A 20,748-nucleotide genomic window follows, 5' to 3' on the forward strand; every position below is an offset into this window, starting at 1 on the left:
GCTTTGCTAAAACTCTTTTAGGTTCATAGGTAGGTACTAGGCTGTTGACCCTATGGCCTATATAAGCCTAGTCAAAAAGGTACCCTGGCTTTCCCCACCCAAGAAAATTATTTTCCTGTGCCCCTGTCGAGCAGAGACACAAGTCATCCCCAGGGTAAATTTCCTATCTCCCATCCAATCATCAAGATTTTTCTTGAAGAGTGCTAATGAGGAGCTTTGTTTGATATAGATAGGTAGTTTGTTCCAGAGTATGGGAAGTCTCTGGGACAGAAATTTGTCCCTCCAGCATGTTCTGTTTATTGTGGTGACAAGGTTTAGGTCCCTAGAGTGTGTAGCTCGGAGGGATTGGGATTTTTTTTAAGTGGAGCATGTCCAACAGCTCTGGGTTTAACATATATGTTATGTTATGTTATGTTATTAACATAGTATGTTAGGCAGAGATCGCCTCTGAGTAGGCGATATGTGACAGAGTAAAGCTGGAGTTTTTGAGATGGTCTGCGTAGGGCATCTGTTTGAGGCTGGTAATCCTCTTTGTGAGGTATTTCTGTGGCCTTTCCAGTTGTTGTAGATGTCTTGTGAGGTACGTACCAAAAGGGGCATTGTACTCTATAATAGGTCTAATGAGTGATGAGTAGAGGGGAACAATGACCTCTTTTTTCCTGGATGAGAAACCGTTTGTGATTCTCCTATTGCTAATGAAAATGGTGTTTTTAACAATGTCTTGGATTATTTTATATTTAATTCTAGATTGCAAGGTGAAGTCCTTCTATCCAGTTTATACCTCAGAGGGAGAAGAGAACATATTATAGAGCAGATTATATGTTGGCATTAATAAGAGTAGTAGATTGCACTGATAAGTGGAAAGTTGCTTGACCTGTGAGTGACAACCATTTAACCTTTTGCATCGTGAGAGAGTGATGTTTAGTTATTGAGGCAAAAATAGAGAATCTGCTAGTTTTGTTAATTGCAGCTTGGAGGAACAGTGAGTTTTAACTAGAGTTTGGAGATACAGTTGGGATGGCGTTTATATTACGCTGTCGAAAACTCAAAACTGTCGACAGCGCAATAATCGACACGAAAATGTCGAAACCCCTGAACATCGAACACACACACACACAAAAAAAAAAAAAAAAACACCCAAACACAACACAAATTGCTCTATGCAGGGGGGCAAGCCCCCCTGCACCCCGCACCCCCCCCGCTACTTAAATATACCAACTCCGAGATCGCACTACATTGCAGTAAATGGAAATCTCCCCTTATGGAGATTTCCATTTACACGCGCAATGACTTTCGCTTTCGACATTTTGGTGCCGACAGTATCAGCTTCGATATTGTCGGCCTTCGACAGGGTGAAGTAGACCCGTTGGGATGCTATAGCAAAACATGAGTATTATGACTTTTCTTGTTATTCCTCATTTGGATTTTGAAGTGAGGCGATTACTCATATCGTAATTTGCCTTTATGCTCTTGTCATTATTATCTTCCTTTTTAAAGTGAGTGACTGTACACACTGTAACATGCCTTAAATTCTTTATTACTTTATCCATCATTAGTGCTGCATGCTATTTCAGAGATAGAATTGGATTAAGCAATAACCCCAGGAACTTCCAAGAAAATGTACTTTTTCTGGTTTATTTCCTAATGGATTAATAATCTTAAAAACATCTATGTGTTTCAGCTTTATAAAATATAAACAGTTATACAGTAATAACTTATTATAAACTAGTTAAACCTTTAGAAAAAAGGGGACTTCATTCTCCAACATTTGTTTACATTTTTCTCTTAACTGGGTAAATTAACTATTTGACCCAACCCTTCTCAATCACACCAAGCTGTAGTTGAGGTAGTATATCATATGCATCATTAACTTGTTATCAGGAAATGTCAGGATATATGTTGTGTCTGCTTTGTAATAACTGATTTTGTGTACATTTTTGAAACAGAAGGTGCCATTGGGCATCTTGGTGAATTTGGTCTGGCCACACCGAAACCTGTGCCTGTACCCTGGGCATTATCATTGGTGTGCTGCATCATGACCACTACCTTTCCCTTTTTCATACCACAGTAGAACCACCAAATAGTATCAATTGTTAATCCTAGCTAATGTTTAGCTGCCTAGATAAGTTCAAATTCCCTGTTATCTCATGATGTATGGCTGCATTGTAGCAACTCAAACTTTTATCTGCACCACTCAGCTTTAGATATTTCCTATATATAGAGAGTTTCTTTTTCATGTCTGAACAATCCTGTAGTGATAGCATCAACTAACTTTGTACCTTAACTGTCTTTAACGTCAGAAATCATCTTTTCACTCGATGATGCTGACCTTGAAAACATATGTATACATGTATATATATATATATATATATATATATATATATACACACACACACACACACACACACACACACCACTGTAATGACTTTTATCTGCAAGTACTCTGAACATGAAGCAGTTTTATAAAGGTCTATAATCAATGTCTGCGTCATAATTTCTCATCATGCCTTCATGCTTATGTCGTTGTAAGTAATTGTGGTCTTTAAAATGTCATCTGCAAATTAATGTTAACAGTAATCGTTAGCAAGACAAACAGCAGTATCAGTTATAAATCATTTTCTTTTCTTAATATGGCTGTCATCCAGATAACTTGCAGCTTTCTATTTCTTCTTAATATTACAATTATGGTTGTTGACCTAATCATCGTTTTTAGTTTTTGCATTTTTGGGGGGTTGTGTGATGTTCGTCTGCCATTGTTATTTGGGCCTGTGTCTTCCCAGCAAAATCTTTTAATAAATATATTTGAAAGAGACTGACTAATCCCAAACATTTACACAGAATTTACTGTTTCTGTCCTAGACCATCACTTGAGGATGACCGTTAAAAGGTGTATTCCCATTTTAGCTGTGTACCAGGCATATGGGTCATAGTCAGGGCTTCATCAGTCCACAGCATGAGACTGGAATAAAAATGAAAAAAGTTGTATTTTTTTCTCCTCGGAGATTGAACTACAAAAAGCTTGAAAAAAAAAGAATTGCAGGCAGTTCAAAACCTGAAGTTCTCAATGTCTTTATCACTGTAGCTGTAGCTGTGAGAAACTCTACTATAAAGGCTGTACCTGCAATTGGTATTTTCTCACAGGTATCACAGACCCACCATGTAGGGATTTACAAGTCCCAAGACAGCAATATTTTTATGAGAGAAGTAGAGACCAAGATAGTGAAAGAGAGATTCAGTAATTTTTCCTAAAAAGCAGAAAAGTGGTAAAGATAGACTGGAAAATGAGAAGTGATACATTGACCATTTGTAGCAACAGAAAAATTAAAACAAACTGAAATAAATAAAACAAAATCCACGTCAGCAGAGCCAGCAGCAAAAAATCCAAATCTGCTGGTCCTGCTGACTTGGACATTGACCATTTGTGCCAAGATGGAGTGAGTCATTAATTTTTTTGACGCATGCCTATGCTTCAGGCCTTAAAATGGTGAGACAGGTGTTTTCTCTTGTTCAGAGTTTTTATTTGTAAAACATGAATGAATAATAGATTGAACAAATTTCTAGCATCTACTGGCATAATGTGAAAAAGTACACCCGCAACTTTATCACAAATGAGACTCTGTCATCTTTATATGAGGAGAATGACTTTGCTGTGCTCACCCTTATTTGAAGAGTACCTCAAGTCTATCAGTATGGACATACCATTCAGGGGTGAAACTGCATCTGAGGAAGCATATCCACGCTATTGTGGCAGGTTTACAAACAACACTAAAACCATTTTTAAGGCAGCAAGATTTTAAGACCATTACACAACCCTCATTCTCTCCATCTTAATGAACTACCATTTTATATAACCGATGCCTTCACCAAAAGTTTCACAGTAACAGCAAAGAGAAGTACCCATACCTTGACCACGATCCTTGCTTTTTATCAAGTACTTAAGGCAGCAAGATTTTAAGACCATTACACAACCCTCATTCTCTCCATCTTAATGAACTACCATTTTATATAACCGATGCCTTCACCAAAAGTTTCACAGTAACAGCAAAGAGAAGTACCCATACCTTGACCACGATCCTTGCTTTTTATCAAGTACTTATTACATTCAAACAAAAAAGTATATATTAAGTCAAGTGATTTCAAAAGAAAAGAAAAGTTGTAGCAGTTTACTTCATTTTCTCACTCATTTCCTTTAAAAAGATCAAAATATTTTCCTTACTAAACCAGATTCATCTGCTCACTATTAAATACTACTATTCTTGTTATATATACAGGTAATTTATATGCATGTTGACATCATACCTCTCAATCTCTTAGCACAAGAAATTTGGGAAAAGCCAAAAATAATGGGGGATAAAGGCCCCAAAATAGAGACAAATGTTAAATATTGCTCTTATAAACTTCGAAAGCTGCTAGAATAAAGGTTTTTGTTATCATGTATTTTCTGAAGGACATGAAGTCTGGAATTCAATTGCCTGACATTGCGTAGTGAATTCAGTCCTCAATGATTTCAGGAAAGTCACAAATTTTATAGACAACAGAAAAAGAAATACGAAGCAAAAATCTGGACAGCTGAGAGCTATAGTTGACATGAAAAGAGCTCAATAAACATTCATCAGGTTTGTGGTAGGCCACTGAAACTTCATTACTGTTTGCTCTCCTTTGGCCTGTGTTCATCTGATAAGGTGTTGGCAAAGTATGTGGCAGTAGACACAACGTACTGATAAAGTACTGGACAGTGCATCTATTCAGCTTTCAGTAAATGATCATTTATGGCATAATTTTAATGCTTACCCATTAAAAATAGAACTTTACTCTTAGCCTGTCTGTAGCATTAAACCTGAAAAACTCTCATCTGTCCCTGTTCCTAAAGATTAATTTCCTTCCTCCAGTCTGACTGTTAGCACTGGTCACAGTCCTTTTATGCAACAAGCCTTGTATGAATTTTAGTGTCTCCACTAAGATTGCTGAGCATTGGAATCTGTTTCCTAATATGTGTAGATGCATCAGGTCCAAAATGGAACTTTCAAGAGCCTTAAAGAAACACTTTACATTAGACTCTGTAACTGTACAGCCAGTGTTGCATAGATATCTCCAGTTACTACCTTGACCCTTCAGTCTCTTTGATTTTGGAGTTTCCTGTGTTCGTAGAGTGTGTAACCATATGTTCTATTCAGAGAAGCTGTAATAGTCCAAGAAAAAAAATACAAAAGTAGCATTAATTACTGAAGTTAGCTATATGTAGTGATTATAGTGTCTCATGTATGGAGATACACAGTCTTAAAATACAAAGATTTGTAAGCAGAAACAAAAGCGATGTGGAAGAAAAACACCCAAACTGTTCTAATAATAGAAGGTACAACAGAACTAATACAAAAGAATTGAAAACTGTACTTAAATATGTTTCCAGTACATGGAACTCCATATGAACTGCAGAATTTGGCTGTTCTGGGTTACTTGCGGGTGGTGAAAAGAGTACTCTTGGCTAACATCAGACACTGAAACAGAATTAATTTCATGAAATTTAATTATGCCTTGATTCAGGAATGGGGGTCCATCCCCATCATGGTGTGTGAAAGTCACTGGCTTTTGAAGAAATTAACCCAAATTAATCTGTCATTTCTTCCCTACAACAAGTAAATATTAACCGTCCTACCAGTGCTACATTGGAGATATAACAGGAAAGCACACTAATTCTGTACTCTTCTTCAAAAAGTGAACAGAACCTCATTGGAGATTGCTTGCACTGGACGCTGCTTTCATTTTAATTTAGCGTTTATACTGGACACTGCTTTCATTTTAATTTAGTGTTTATCAGCATCTTCTTATTTAACCCACTTTGTATTTAATCTGTAATGCTTCACAAGTACCCATACTGATTTTATTTTTCCATTGTGTGATGTTCATTATGCTATGTGACCTGTTTAATGTGTAAAATACTTAAAATATATATTGGTTATGCCACCAGATGTTTTACTTTTACTGTAAAGAACATCCCACAGAGTGGAACATTGCTGCCCAGGACAATACTCAAATGAGCTCTGCCCATTAGATTTTTTTTTTACACTTGAATACTAATTAATAAATGAATAAGCAAACTGTTTGTGACTTTGCTGATGTATAATTTATTGTCACTGCTTAGGAAAAGTGCCCAGGTAAAGCCAAATACTGTTTTGCTTTAAATGCTGTTCACACTGAAGGATCATACTGAAAATTGTTATGAATTAGAAAATCTTTTTTTTCTGTTTACAGATTAGCAGAGTCTTCAGTAGACCTTAATCTAAAACTGATGCGCTGGCGATTGGTTCCATCCCTGGACTTGGAGAAGGTTGTATCTGCTAAATGTCTTTTACTTGGTGCTGGTACTCTCGGCTGCAATGTGGCTAGAACTCTAATGGTAAGTAGAGAGCTTCTTGGCCTTTTGCCTATGATCAAGTGTAGCTAATGTGGAAAACTGCCTCCAAGTTCTTCCAACATTTCTAATAGAGTTTCTGTTTTCTTTTTCAGTCATGAAATGTTGATTAGTTTGCTTTGAAATTCTCATATGCAGAAATTATTGTGTAAACTGTTATCATATTTTTAATTCTGCTTTAACTGCTTTAGGTACAGAAGTGTTCAGACTATCTTACTGAATTTAGCAGAGTATGTAATGCTTCCTGTGCTAGATTCATACATTGTTGCAGTAACATTACAATGAGCAGCAGACCACCAGGTGGTGAAGGTCAGTAGATCAGCAGATGTTTAATTTCCACCAAGGAAATGATCGCTGGTATTGCGTAACTAGTTCTTGTGAAAGGTTATTGACAATGGCAATTTTCTATGTGTGCACACAACATTCTGTTAAGCACGTTCTTGGCTTAGCTGTTGGCACATTGATCACCACAGAATGAAAAATGAAGGACAGTGACTCAGTTATCCTCGTTAAATGAATTTGATGTGTGTGACAGTCACATTAATCCTTTCAAAGAAACAGGAAAACACAAACTCTGGAGAGTGTTACTCTAACCTCTTCATTTGGATGATCATAGCTTTCATAAAACAGTGTGGGCTAACTTCAAGGTACCTGCATGCTTGTACATGTATGAATCTGAATCTGGTGCCAAATGTAGGATCCATATGAATGTGCATTGCAGAAGTTGATTTTGAATCCTTCACTGTTTAGTCTTGGTAGAAAATGGTCACATAATAAGTCATAAGATAAAACTGATGTTTTTACTAAACATCATCAGAATCGTTCCAGAACTGTTATATTAAAAGTGTCTAGCAGACTATTCTGTGTTTACCTTTGCTCTGCCCCCCCCCAACAGGCAAACACACGTTTACACACACTTTCATATTATACAGGTGTCAGCACCTTATTTCTTGTGGTGCTTTTGGGTCAGTCCTATTAAAATGACTTCTGGTCTCTGTGAGTCTGCCTCCTGAGAAAATGAAATTAAAGTAAAAGTAGTTCCTTTGCAGCTATATTCAGTATAACTATCTCCACCTTTTGTTCTTAGCTTTAACCTTTATTTCCTTATATTCTTGCATTCACTAGAAGGACAGCATTAGTGGACATATTCTGGATAGCGTGTTTTAAAAAGTATAAATGAAAACAAAGCAGTGTAAGAAACATCTCTGCGTGAAGGATTTCCAGTCCGTATATCTCTAGTTAATCACTGTATATTAATTAGATCAGACAACAGTAGTAGAAGTAGCGAACTTAAACTCGTTTTAAGTAAAAAAAAAAAATTAATAAAAAATAAATAATTTTACAGAATTACTAAGTATTTGAAAGTAATCCAAGCAAGGGAGTCAGTCTGTTTCCAGTCGAAATTCCTTTATTAAGTACACAGACAAGCGATCCAAGTAAAACAAAAATAGAGTAATACTTTCCTCACAAGATTTCTAAATATATATATATATATATATATATATATATATATATTTTTTTTTTTATCAGGCAAGGGAGTGGTTTGTTGTGCTGTAAAACAACGTGTTATTGGTACACATGTTAAATTCACATCCCTTCCCCCATCAGTGTGACATTCGAGCTGGCCCTGCCCTACTTAGTAGCTGTCATAATAATATGACCCTTATGTACTTTAAATAAAATTTATAATGAGGTGGTACCTCTTATTTAACCAGATTATTAAGTAGATTACTAAAGCGAGGTACCACATCATTTTAAATTTTATTTACAGTACATAAGGGTTATATTATTATGACCGCTACTAAGTAGGGCAGGACCAGCTCGAACGTCAAACTGATGAGGGAAGGGATGTGAATTTAACATGTGTACCAATAACACTTTGCTTTACAGCACATTATACAACGACCCCCCCCATTAATATTCAAAAAGGTTCATGCTGATTGGTCAGCGTGCACGTTGTAAATCAGAGTTATAGTAATGGAAAAAGGTCCGGTCGCCCGGACTTTTTCCATTACTATAACTCTTTTTTACAGCAACGGAGAACGCAAGATCTCCGTTGCTTCACACTGTCTCGCTATGTTAAACAAGTTTAACATAGCGATACAACGTTAAAAAAAGCAACGGAGAATCTCTGTTGCTTTTTTTAAAGCTGTCTTGCTATTTTAAACTCCTTTAACATAGCGAGACAGTTTGTAAAAAGCAACGGAGATCTTGATTTCTCCGTTGCTTTTTTCAAAACTGTCTCGCTATGTTAAATAGGTTTAACATAACGAGACAGCTTTAAAAAAAGCAACGGAGATTCTCCGTTGCTTTTTTTAAAGCTGTCTCGCTATGTTAAACTAGTTTAACATAGTGAGACAGGTTGTAAAAAGCAACGAAGATCTTGCTTTCAACGTTGCTTTTGCTCACAGCTCTGATGTGCTGTGTAGGCATACATATGCACAGTACATCAGAACTGCCACAGAATGTCAGACAGCTGTGGAAGGGCAGCAAGGAGGCATTATACAATGCCATTATTTAAGAAAAGTAATTATTTTTTTTCTTAAATAATGTCATTGTATAATAGCAATAACCCACTTCTGGGTGTGGGTAATGCTGGATTTACCAACAGTTGGCTTTGTTTGGCCACTCGGGCTTCGTCCTCATGACCAAACCACACCAACTGTGGGTAAATCCAGCATTACCTACACCCAGGCATGGGTTATTGCTATAATAAACCACTCCCTTGCCTGATAAAAAGTATATATATTTTTAGAAAGCTTGTGAGGAAACTATTACTCTATTTTTGTTTACTTGGATCGCTTGTCTGTGTACTTAAAGGATTTTCGACTGGAAACAGATTTGCCTGCCTTGCTTGGATTACTTTAGAATACTTAGTAATTCTGTACAATTATATATTTTTTATTAATTTTTTTTTTTTTTTTTTTTTACTTAAGACGAGTTTAAGTTTGCAACTTCTACTACCGTTGTCTGATCTGATTAATATACAGTGATTAACTAGAGATATATGGACTGAAAGTCTTCCACACAGAACATTTTTTTACATTGTTTTGTTTTTGGACCCCCTATACTTGTTCAGTGGGTTGTTTTGAGACTTTGGGGATACCACAGAGATTAAAAATATCAATGAACTGACATTTCTAGTACAGACAAAACACTGTTGTATGCTATATGGTACCCACATGCTTTTTGTTGTTTGGACAACATAGCTTGTTAATAGTCATATACAGGATATTTAAGGCTTGTAGGTGAAGAAGAGAAAGGCACATTTTCCCATAGACAAAGGGAGTTCTGGGAGTAGTACCAAAATCACACACACACACACACACACACACACACACACACACACACACACACACATATCTATCTATATATGTGTGTATGTATGTATATGTGTGTATATATATATATATATATATAAATATCCGTGTGTTTGTATATATATATATGTATGTGTGTGTGTGTGTGTGTGTGTATATATATATATATATATATATATATATATATATATATATATATATATATATATATATATATATATATATATATATGTGTATATATATATATATATATATATATATATATATATATATATATTTTTTTTTTTATTCTCACTGTCAGCATCAGCCCTGTGGAGATCTGTCATCCATTCATGCTCCTTAAGATGAGAGCCAGTCAGGGGTGGCCTTCATCTACACAGCCATCAGTTTTTTTTTTTTTTTCTTGAGGGTCCAAATCTCCATCCATTGGTGGCTAATTTGCATGCTCGCTTGCATGAGAGCTTGTTTTGTTGTCCTGTCTAACACTGCTGTGCACACTCTTACGCATGCTTCAATTAACACTTCTGCTTATTTCAACTTGGAAGAATCCAGTACACACCCTGACCTGTGTGCTCTACTGAGTCATAATAAACACCCTATTCCTACTCTAAAGCCTGGCACTTGCTCACTAAAGCAATTATATAAGTCAGCACTAAAAAATTAAAAGAACTACAACCTCACAAACTCCCCTTGAGTACCTTGTTCCCCATTGGCCCTTTTTTTCAATTCTAAAGGAATTCCCAATACTATTCTAGCATGTCCAAAGGTCAGTTGTCAATCTCCTCTTTGGTCCAGCTAGTGAATCTGGGAATCTTGAGGCAATGTTACAACTGCCTCATGTACACAGACAACCCTCTCCTCCTCCCAACAAATTCCAACACATGTGAGAGATGCAACCATATAGCCAAACTGGAGGCTAAGCTCTCTCAACTCAGTACTGGCGTAACCAGACAGTAGGAGAAGGAAACCACACTCACTACAATTCCAGTCTCACATAGACCTACCACGACAGCAAACCAAACACATAAACACACAAAAACATACTCGGAGGCTCCAAATAAAAATCTGCCTAAGCAGCAGAGACCTCCAAAGCAGACACCCAAGCAACCGCTACCCCAAAACAAAACATGTGCAACACATAGCTCACAAAGCAAGTGTGCCGAACAGTCACAGCCCTTATGGCTAAACAACACACCTGATACACTTGTAATAGGTGACTCTATCATCAGACACACTGACGTCCCGCTCACTAGGCTGAACAAGTAGAAGGTCACGGTGAGCTGCCTGTCGGGCGCTAGGCTCCGCCACATAACACAAGCACTCAGGTCACTCCAAGGCAAGTACAAATATGGCTCAGTCATTGTCCATGCTGGTGTGAATGACCTGAGACGTACCTCCGTGGACTACATGAAAAGAGACACAGAGGAGCTCTCTGAGCATGTAGCCCAGGCCGGTATGACCCTGACCTTGAGTAGCATCTTACCCTCACCAAGAATGATGTCACAATATGAAGATAAGATGATCAATTTCAACAATTGGCTTAAGTATTGGTGTCATTCAAAGGGGATCCAATGCCTGTCAGCTTGGGATGACATGCTTGACAAGCCACGATGCTTCGCTAGAGACGGCTTGCACCTGTCACCCCTGGGCTTTCGGATATTGGCAAAGGCTCTTGCCACCCCCATAGTGCCTTTTTTAGGCAAGGCTCAAAAGCAAACCCACCTCCATAGGTATCACAAGGGATAAGAAACTAAGAGTAATGCTACTCAACGCCAGAAGTCTAAACCTCAAGATGCATGCACTCGAAACTCTTCTTAGCATGGAGAACATCGATATCTGTGCAGTAACAGAAACCTGGTTCAAGGCTCCCGAGAGCACCCCAGCACTACCAGGTTATACCTCATACCATGCTTTTCGGCCCCAAAACTTGGACCGAACCACAAAAGGAGGGGGGTATCAATATTCGTCAAAGATACCCACACCTCCAGGTTGGTGGCACAGCACGAAGCATCAGAGACTATCCATGTGCAACTAACAGTGGGTAAAACTGCCTTCCAGTTTATAGCCTGCTACAGACCACCCTCCCAAACCCAGGAACCCCACTCGGCCTTCCTGAGAACACTGGAAAATATGAAGGTCTTTCCAAACACCATTATATTGGGTGACTTCAACTACCCAAACATAGACTGGGAGCATTACTCTAGCTCCAACACTCTAGCCCAAAGGTTCCTAGAATTTATAAACTCAAATGCTATGGAACAACTTGTTACCACTCCCACAAAAGGGGAAAACATACTGGACCTGATCATCACCAACATGGGGGCTCTATGCTCCAGACCAGAAGTGTATCTCTCACTGGTAAGAGCAGACCATAAACTAATCTCGCTGGATATTCACATCCCGACCCCCACCCCCTGCCCAGAAAACCACAGTGAAAAACTTCTTTAAAGCAAATTTTACACTCCTCAAAACCGAGGTGGAATCCTTCAAAGCCCCCGGGCCTGTGGAAAATACGGCCCAGACCGCAGAATCCTTTATAAATGCTTTCTATGAACACCTTCAGGAATGCATGGATCATGCAATCCCAAATAAAACCAAGACCCAATCCTCCAAAGGCAGGCGTCCTGTCTGGTGGACCCCAGCCATAAACAAACTATACAATAGAAGGAAGAAGCTACTACATGATAGAGCAAAATCCCAAAAAGGGAAGGCATCTCTGATCAGTATTAGCAAAAAACTACGGGCACTCATAAAAAAAACTAAGGCCAGCTTCGAGAGAAAAATTCCACAGGACACTAAGGATAATCACAAGGCTTTATTTAGTTATGTTAGGAACCTGGGTGGGAATTCCCAGATATGCTCAGAATTAGTCCAAAATGACAAAAAATACACTGAACCCACAGACATTGCCAACATCCTAGCTGACAGGTTCAGCGCAAACTCTCCCCCCTCCCCACCAAAAGTGCAAATATCTGTCCCAGCAGAGTGTGCCCCCCCCCCCTGACATCTCAGATGCTCAGATAAGAGCCGCCCTCTCCAAAGCAAAAAACACAGCATCACTGGGACCAGACAGTGTCCCGGGCTGCGTCCTACATGAACTCCAAGAAGTGCTAAACCCATACATAAAACTACTGTTCAGTCTCAGCCGTACTACAGGATATGTACCCAAAGAGTGGCGTACAGCAACAGTGGTCCCTCTCCACAAAGGTGGTGCCTCAACAGATCCTGGAAACTATCGCCCCATAAGCCTGACTAGCTTGGTCTGCACAGCTATGGAAAGGATCATCATGGACCAAATAAATAAAGATATTGGGGACCTACAGACACTTGATCCTACCCAGTTCGGCTTTGTTAAGGGCAGATCCTGCCTCTTAAACCTGGTCGATTTCTTTGAAACAGTCACCAAGGCCATTGACAAGGGGAAGGTGGTCCACACAGCCTACCTGAACCTCGCAAAAGCCTTCGATACAATTCCCCACTCGGGCATTATAGATAAGCTCACCAGCTTAAATATAAACCCCTATGTCACTAGATGGGTTGCAAACTGGCTCAAGGACAGAACCCACATGGTTAGAATTGCTGGAGCCATGTCAGACTCCAAACCGGTTACAAGTGGCATCCCACAAGGCTCAGTCCTGGGACCTCTCTTGTTCGGTATATATTTCTCGGAGGTACAGGTCAACACAGAAGGACTGTGGCTGACCAAGTTTGCAGATGACTGCAAACTAGGCGCCATAATTGACTCTCCAGCCGACACAAGCATCCTACAAAAGGGCCTCATAGAAACAGACAACTGGTGCCAGAGCCAAGGCCTCAAGCTAAATGCCAAAAAGTGTATAGTCATCCCCTTTGGCAAAAACAAAGTGCCCACAAATTACCACATAGGTGGTAATCCATTAAGTACGGAAGAAGTAATTGGGGACCTGGGGACCCAAGTTGATAGCAATCTCTCATTTGAAAACCACGTGGCCAAAGTGGTTAGAAAAACATTTTATATAGCCCACCTAATCATGAAGGGATTCACATCTAGATCAGGGGAGGTCATCGTGCCTCTTTACTCATCCCTCATCAGGCCCATAATTGAGTACAATGTCCCTTTTGGGATGTACCTTACCAGACACCTGCAGCAACTGGAAAGACCCCAAAAGTACCTCACCAAGAGGATCAAAGGGCTCAAACAGATGCCATTTGCTGCCCGGTTAAAGAAACTCCAGATCTATTCAGTGGCATACCGCCTGCTCAGAGGCGATCTGTGCCTGACGTATAAAGCCATGTCCAACCCGAAATTAATGGACATGCTGCACCTCAGAAAATCCAAATCCCATCGAGCTACTCGCTCGAGAGACTTGAACCTCAGCACTGAAATAAATAGGACATGCTGGAGGGATAGATTCATAACCCAGAGGCTCCCTTCACTCTGGAATAAAATCCCAGTCCAGGTTAGGCAGAGTCCCTCATTGACTCTCTTCAAGAGGTTTACCCCGGGTATCACTTCTGTCACTGTTAGACAGAGGCACAGTATACTAACCTCGAAAAAGGGCATAGCAAAATTAATTTAAAATGGGTGGCAAAAGCCAAACACACTCTGGCTAGGCTTATAAATGCCCTAGGGCAGATAGCCTAGTATGAACCTATGAACTTCCACTTCATTGTGGGATCAGTGCTGCAGCAGAACAGACCACCTCTCCGGACAGGTGACCCAGCACTGGCCACTGTTTCTTACCCTTTCTGATTCACTTCTTTGTCACCTGGAGCACTGATTGAATCCATGCTTTCTGGTTTATAATCAGAGGATTATCCCTGTATACCACAGAGCTGATTTAAAAAAGGCCAGTCTCTCACTGGTTAGTATAGCTACAAATGTTGCTCTGTGATTAAGTGAAAACAATACATGTTGCTGCAAGCATAGCAACCTGTACATGTTACCCAGTCTCATGCTGCTGAATGAAAAGGACCAAAATGGAAAAAAAAACATTAACCAGAAGGTGATATTGACTTTTTTCTTGTACTTTATTCCATATTTAAAGACATTCAGTGAGGCTATAACCTGTGTTGGTTCACTACAGACATCTGTCTTCAGGGACATGCAAATTACAAAAGCCAGTACTTCCTGTAGCAAACACATTTAATCAGCACCTTTAGCAAATTTAAATATAGAAAATTTCATATGCAAACTTTGATAAACACATTTGGTTTCCCCATTTTCTGTATCTTTGCTGCATCATTTAATTGCAAGTGTGGTGGTGTTAACATAGCCATCTTTCAATACAAAAATCCAATTTTTTTCTTTTAATCAAGTTTATTGCATGTTTTCTTTGAAGCAGTAACAATATCAGTGTCTACTGCTTTAAGTTGAAAAGAACAGTTTAAATACTTTTCTGTGAGAACTGGTACCAGAAGCAATACCAATGGTGGGTCAAAGGGGGCAGCCGTTTTGGGCACAAGCTGCAGATGCAAATCGGAAAGTAGTGCAGTACCAGCATTCACTTCTGTTGGTATTTCTGAATTCTAGTACAGAAATGAATTATAGTCCTGCATTTTGCAGTCAAGACTAAAGTACCAGCTTCAGTGTGTCATGTATAACTAAAGTACCAGCTTCAATGTGTCATGTATACATAGCTTTAAAAGTTTCTTGTTGCTTTTGTTGTTGTTCTTCTTGTTTTGCAGAGAACCTGGCACTCCTTAGCTCATTCAAGACTTTAGTGCCTTTCAGTATTCTTCCAGTTAGCACCCCTAGCTCTGTATAGTGTTTGCATTTTTTTTTTTGGGGGGGGTTCTGGTTTCTTTAATTATGTGACTTACCAGCTAATAATAGAATTACAAAGGGCATGAAGTTATTAAGAAAATTAACCAAAATTCTTAGTCTAGTATGCCCTGCAATGGAGAAATCTGTCACTGTTTGCCATCTATTATTATTCACATTTTCATATTTATGTTCATTTTTATAGGTTCTTAGGTATATACTAGGCTAACGACCACCAGGGCCGTTATAAGCGTAGCCATGCAACCCCAACCCATTTGTGTGCCTATATTGTCAATGGCATGTATTAGGAGGGGGGTATGTTAGGAAGTTTCTAGAGGTTATGTGGGGGGCATGTTAGTCTGAACATTACTGCTTGCCTCTGGCTATCAGAGACACGTGGTCCAGACTCATAGTGAATTGATTGATCAAGGTTACCCTTAAATAGGGTTAAGGATGGACTGTGCTCCAAATGGATGGGGAATGTATTAAAGAGCGTGGGGATCCTCCGACACACATAACTGTCTTGTCAGCATGTCTTATTTATGTCACAAGCAACATTTAAATACTTGGATCTAGTGGTTCTGATGCTGTTTATTTTGCAGATCTGCAAAAGGTCCATTAGAGCTAGATCTGAGGATGCCTTCCATGTGAGGAATAGATCGCTTGTCAGTAACCTGTAGAAGACAGAGTATAGAGATAGGGCTTTAAGGCAATCCATATAGTACAGTGTGTTTGTACCCTGGATTCTCCTGGTTAAGAACCTTTGTGCATGTTCCAGCTGTTGCATATGTCTGGCGAAGTACATGCCGAAGGGAGTATTATACAGGGCCAAATAAAGTGCCAGTATGACTTCTTTGGATCTGGATACCATACCCTTATTTATAAGTCGGGCTACATAAAATGATTTTATTACTATCCTGGCTACATGTTGGTCAAAGGCCAGATTACTGTGTACATATGTTCCCAAATCCCTAACTACCAGGCCAGCTCTTAGGAGTATCTTATAGATGGAATAATTAGCTTGGGTGGTAGTTTTCCCAAAAGTCACAATAATGCATTTCTTGGCATTGAGTTTTAATCAGTGACGTTGGCACCAGTCATTTGTCTGTTTTGAACCATCTTGTAAAATGTTTGTGTCATGAGGGAACTTGTGATAGCTACCAACATGTAGTTATCTGTGAACTTGATCAACCAGAGACTCTTGACACTGGCCTTTATCTGTGTGAAGTACATGCCAAATAGGAGCAGCACCAGCACGGAGTCCAGAGGACAGTCCCACCCATCCATGATTGGTCTCTTAGTGGAGGTGGTATCCCCAGTCCTGATTTCCTGAGTCCTGTCTGTGAGCCAGCTGGCAGTCCGTCAAGTTATGTAGGAGTTTATGCCAGGTTCAATGAGTTTGTCACTATATCCGAGAGGGGTATTGTATAAAACGCATTACCCAGGTCCAGGTAGTAGGTGATGTGCACCATTTTCCCCTCATCCATTGCCTTGGAAACTTCTCAAAGAAAGATTTAGTAAACATGACTTTCCCCTGACAAAGCCAAAATGCGATGTGTCCAGAGTTTGAAGAATGCATATGTCTCTGTTGATCATTTATGTGATAAAAGTAAAAAGCACAAGCACACTCCAGGGAGTACACAAGACGATATAAGCCCGAAAACACAGTAGTTTATTGAACACTAGAACACATGAACGCTAAAAATATATTGTGCATTTTCTTCTTGCAAAGCATAGACATCTTCAGATGAATAATAAGTAGAAAAATACATTCATTTATATATAGCCAAATAAGAAACTAGCAACCAATGAGATTAAAACCCCAATAAATCAATTAAATCACAGACCTAAAAAGTAATGTGTGTCAAATATAAATGTAAAATTCTATCCATAATCATATTCTATTAAAAAATATTAACATGGTAAATAAATACAGAATACAAAGCCCCAAAAGTACTATTAAAATAATGTGAAACACTTGTAGCCCAAAAAATGGCAGATAGTTCCGGTGTAAAAAAACTCTTCTTTATTCAACCACAGACGTATAAGCGCTTTCACAGATAACTTCTGCTTCTTCAGATACAAATGCATGCATGCTGTCTACTGTATAACTTATATACCTTGAACCAACTAATTAAGTCACAATCATCTTAAAGAAACAGCCTTCATTAAGTAAAAACATTCAGTCCTTCACTGTGTAAACATGATTTTAAAAAGTATAATGCCTAACGAACACACAAAAAACACATGTATAAAGAATACATATATAAAAAATGTACATATAAATATACAAACATAAACGTGCTCAAATATAAACATATACTGCTAAAAATCTCTAATACTTAATGTAAGTAAGCATGTCATAAAATGACTTAACATTTCATTTATTCAGTGGTCTTGCTTTAAGTTTTGGTCTTATGGGTATCCTGTCGTTTAACCCATGCCCATAATCTGCTTTCAGTCTTATAATCCATTTTGCCTCAAGCTGTTCTGTCCTGTTTCTAATGTCCCCCATTCTGATGTTATATATTTTACCTATAACTAAAAAAGTAAAATTGTGTGTGTTGTCATTTACTCTAATATGTTTCGATAATGCACTGACATCACTTTTTTTCTGTATCTGGTACATATGTTCCTTGATACGATCTCTAAGGGCTCTATCTGCTTTTCCCACATAGAAACAAAAACATACTGAACATTGGGCTAAATAAATAATATGTTCTGAAGCACATGTAGCTGAAATGTTAAATACATATTCCCTGCCTGTGTCAGAATGTTAAAACTTATTACTATTACTAATATATTTACACATGGAACACCTCCCACATGGATAAGTCTGTCCATCTCATCAGATTTGTTGGACTACATTAATAACTACAAATTACTTAAAATTTTCAGTGGATATGTCATTCGAAGTTCACCTTTTGGATGTCAACATTAAAGGTGTGGAAGGGAGGATATATACAAATTTATATAAGAAAGAATGTCACTGTGACAGTTTTGTGCACAGAACCAGTATGCACCCTCCACTTATATTTAAGAGCGTAACACATAGCCAGTTAGTTAGAGCATCGAGGCTTAATGCAAGAACAGAGGATTTTGAACAAGTTGAAAAGATGAGTCAACACTTTGTAGAGAGAGGTTACCATAAGGATGAAATGAATAAAACTAGATATATGGTGGTTGAAATGAGGGAAAATACAGCTAGACCATATTTTTCTAAAAGGAATAATATGTCAGTACATACAACACATAAAACGAAGACAGAAAATAAAATATGATTTCCCATTTTATTCCATTGATGTGAGGCTGTATAAAAATATAATTGAGAAGCACTGGGAAATTTTGATGACAGATAAAGAGATTAGTTCCTTACTGGAACCTAGACCAAATTTTGCAGATAAGAGTATGCACTCTTTAAAGAGAAGACTTTGTTATTTTAAGAATGAAAATATAAAAGAGATGGACAGACGTGTCCATGTGGGAGATGTTCCATGTGTAAATATATTAGTAATAGTAATAAGTTTTTTACATTCTGACACAGGCAGGGAATATGTATTTAACATTTCAGCTACATGTGCTTCAGAAAATATTATTTATTTAGCCCAATGTTCAGTATGTTTTTGTTTCTATGTGGGAAAAACAAGTAGAGCCCTTAGAGATTAGATACAGAAAAAAGTGATGTTAGTGCATTATCTAAACATATTGGAGTGAATGACAACACACACAATTTAAATTTTTTAGTTATAGGTAAAATATATGACAACATCAGCATGGGGGAGATTAGAAACAGGACAGAACAGCTTTAGGCAAAAATGGATTATAAGACTGAAAGCAGATTCTGGGCATGGGTTAAACGACGGGATACCCATAAGACCAAAACTTAAAGCAAGACCATTGAATAAATGAAATGTTAAATCATTTTATGACATGCTTACTTACATTAAGTATTAGAGATTTTTAGCAGTATATGTTTATATTTGAGCACGTTTTTATGTTTGTATATTTATATGTGCATCTTTTATATATGTATTCTTTATACATGTGTTTTTTAAGTGTTTGTTATGCATTATACTTTTTAAAATCATGTTTACACAGTGAAGGACTGAATGGTTTTACTTAATGAAGGCTTATACGTCTGTGGTTGAATAAAGAAGAGTTTTTTTACACTGGAACTACCTGCCATTTTTTGGACTATAAGTGTTTTACATTTAATTGCAGTTTTCCTGGTGGACTGAAGCCTCTAGTAAGGAAGGTGTGTTTTTTTTACTATTAAAATAATGTTAAAATAATAGAACAGCTCATCCAACAGTGACATCTAGTGGTCTAAAAAATACATATCATAAATATGGTATTTGGTCTAACCAATTTACGACCAGCAGATAACGAGATAAAATGACATAACTACACAGCAAAATTCACATCCAGCCTGCAGTCAAATTAAACCATGTCCTTGTGTCGCATAAATAGTATCAGGTCTAGCCAAACAGCCAGTGTCCCCTTACAGCTTAGCTGCCTTATTTTTAAAAGGGGGGCTATACTGATATTCTCATTCAACCCCGGGAATCTTCCTGCAACCAGAATGACTTGCCTGAAGAGTTCCCTGTATTCTAATCTTGTCTCCCAGGGTTTCCCCCTGACATCAGTCTGTACATGTTCAATCACAAAAAATAGTAACCTGGCTTCATTACATATCAAGCTGTGTTTGTAAAGAGCACTCCTTTTATTGGAAGTCCTAATATCATAGTAATATTCATAAATTTGCTTTTTCAGTTTGCGCTCCATTGTCCACATAAATAGCCAAGGGGGCCAACTTGGACCCTACAGTGGCAATGATAGGTCTCAGTGGGGGGAGGTCATGCTGATCCTTATGGACCTTAGGGATCCCAAAAATAGTGGGTACCCTATGTCTAACATTTGTCAAAAACTTGTGCATGTCAGTATCAATAAGCCCCTTCAAGACCAAATTGTTTAAAGCCATATCAATCCTTTAGTATGCAACATTGATTTAATTTCCCGAAACTCTAGTATAGGTGTTGGTATCCCCAAGGATATACAGCATCTTACCATCATAAGTGAGTGTGTCCATGATGACCGTTCCCCCACCCTTGTCAGGTTTCATCACCCTGAAGTGCTTGTCTGACCTGAAATCCTGCAAAATAGCCCATTCTTTAGCATTAAGGTTAAATCCACATTTGTGTTTGGGAATGTTTTTTCTACATTCTTTTTCAACTGCATTCAAAATTTCTTAGTTGTGGATGAAGTGGTGTGTTAAA

At 38.2% G+C, this 20,748-nt stretch overlaps 1 protein-coding gene across 2 annotated transcripts in view; it reads left to right on the plus strand.

The window, feature by feature from the left end:
- Positions 1 to 20,748, plus strand: part of ATG7 (autophagy related 7) — a 2,350,184-nt gene that overhangs the window by 1,224,304 nt on the left and 1,105,132 nt on the right. For both annotated transcript variants that reach the window (XM_044078060.1, XM_044078061.1), the window contains exon 11: positions 6,250 to 6,394. In XM_044078060.1, coding sequence (XP_043933995.1) covers positions 6,250 to 6,394 — 145 coding nt within the window. The remainder of the gene's footprint in view (positions 1 to 6,249; positions 6,395 to 20,748) is intronic.

This window comes from Protopterus annectens, chromosome 7.part0 (assembly GCF_019279795.1).
Source record: "Protopterus annectens isolate FY-2018-M chromosome 7.part0, PAN1.0, whole genome shotgun sequence".
Lineage (NCBI taxonomy): Eukaryota > Metazoa > Chordata > Ceratodontiformes > Protopteridae > Protopterus > Protopterus annectens.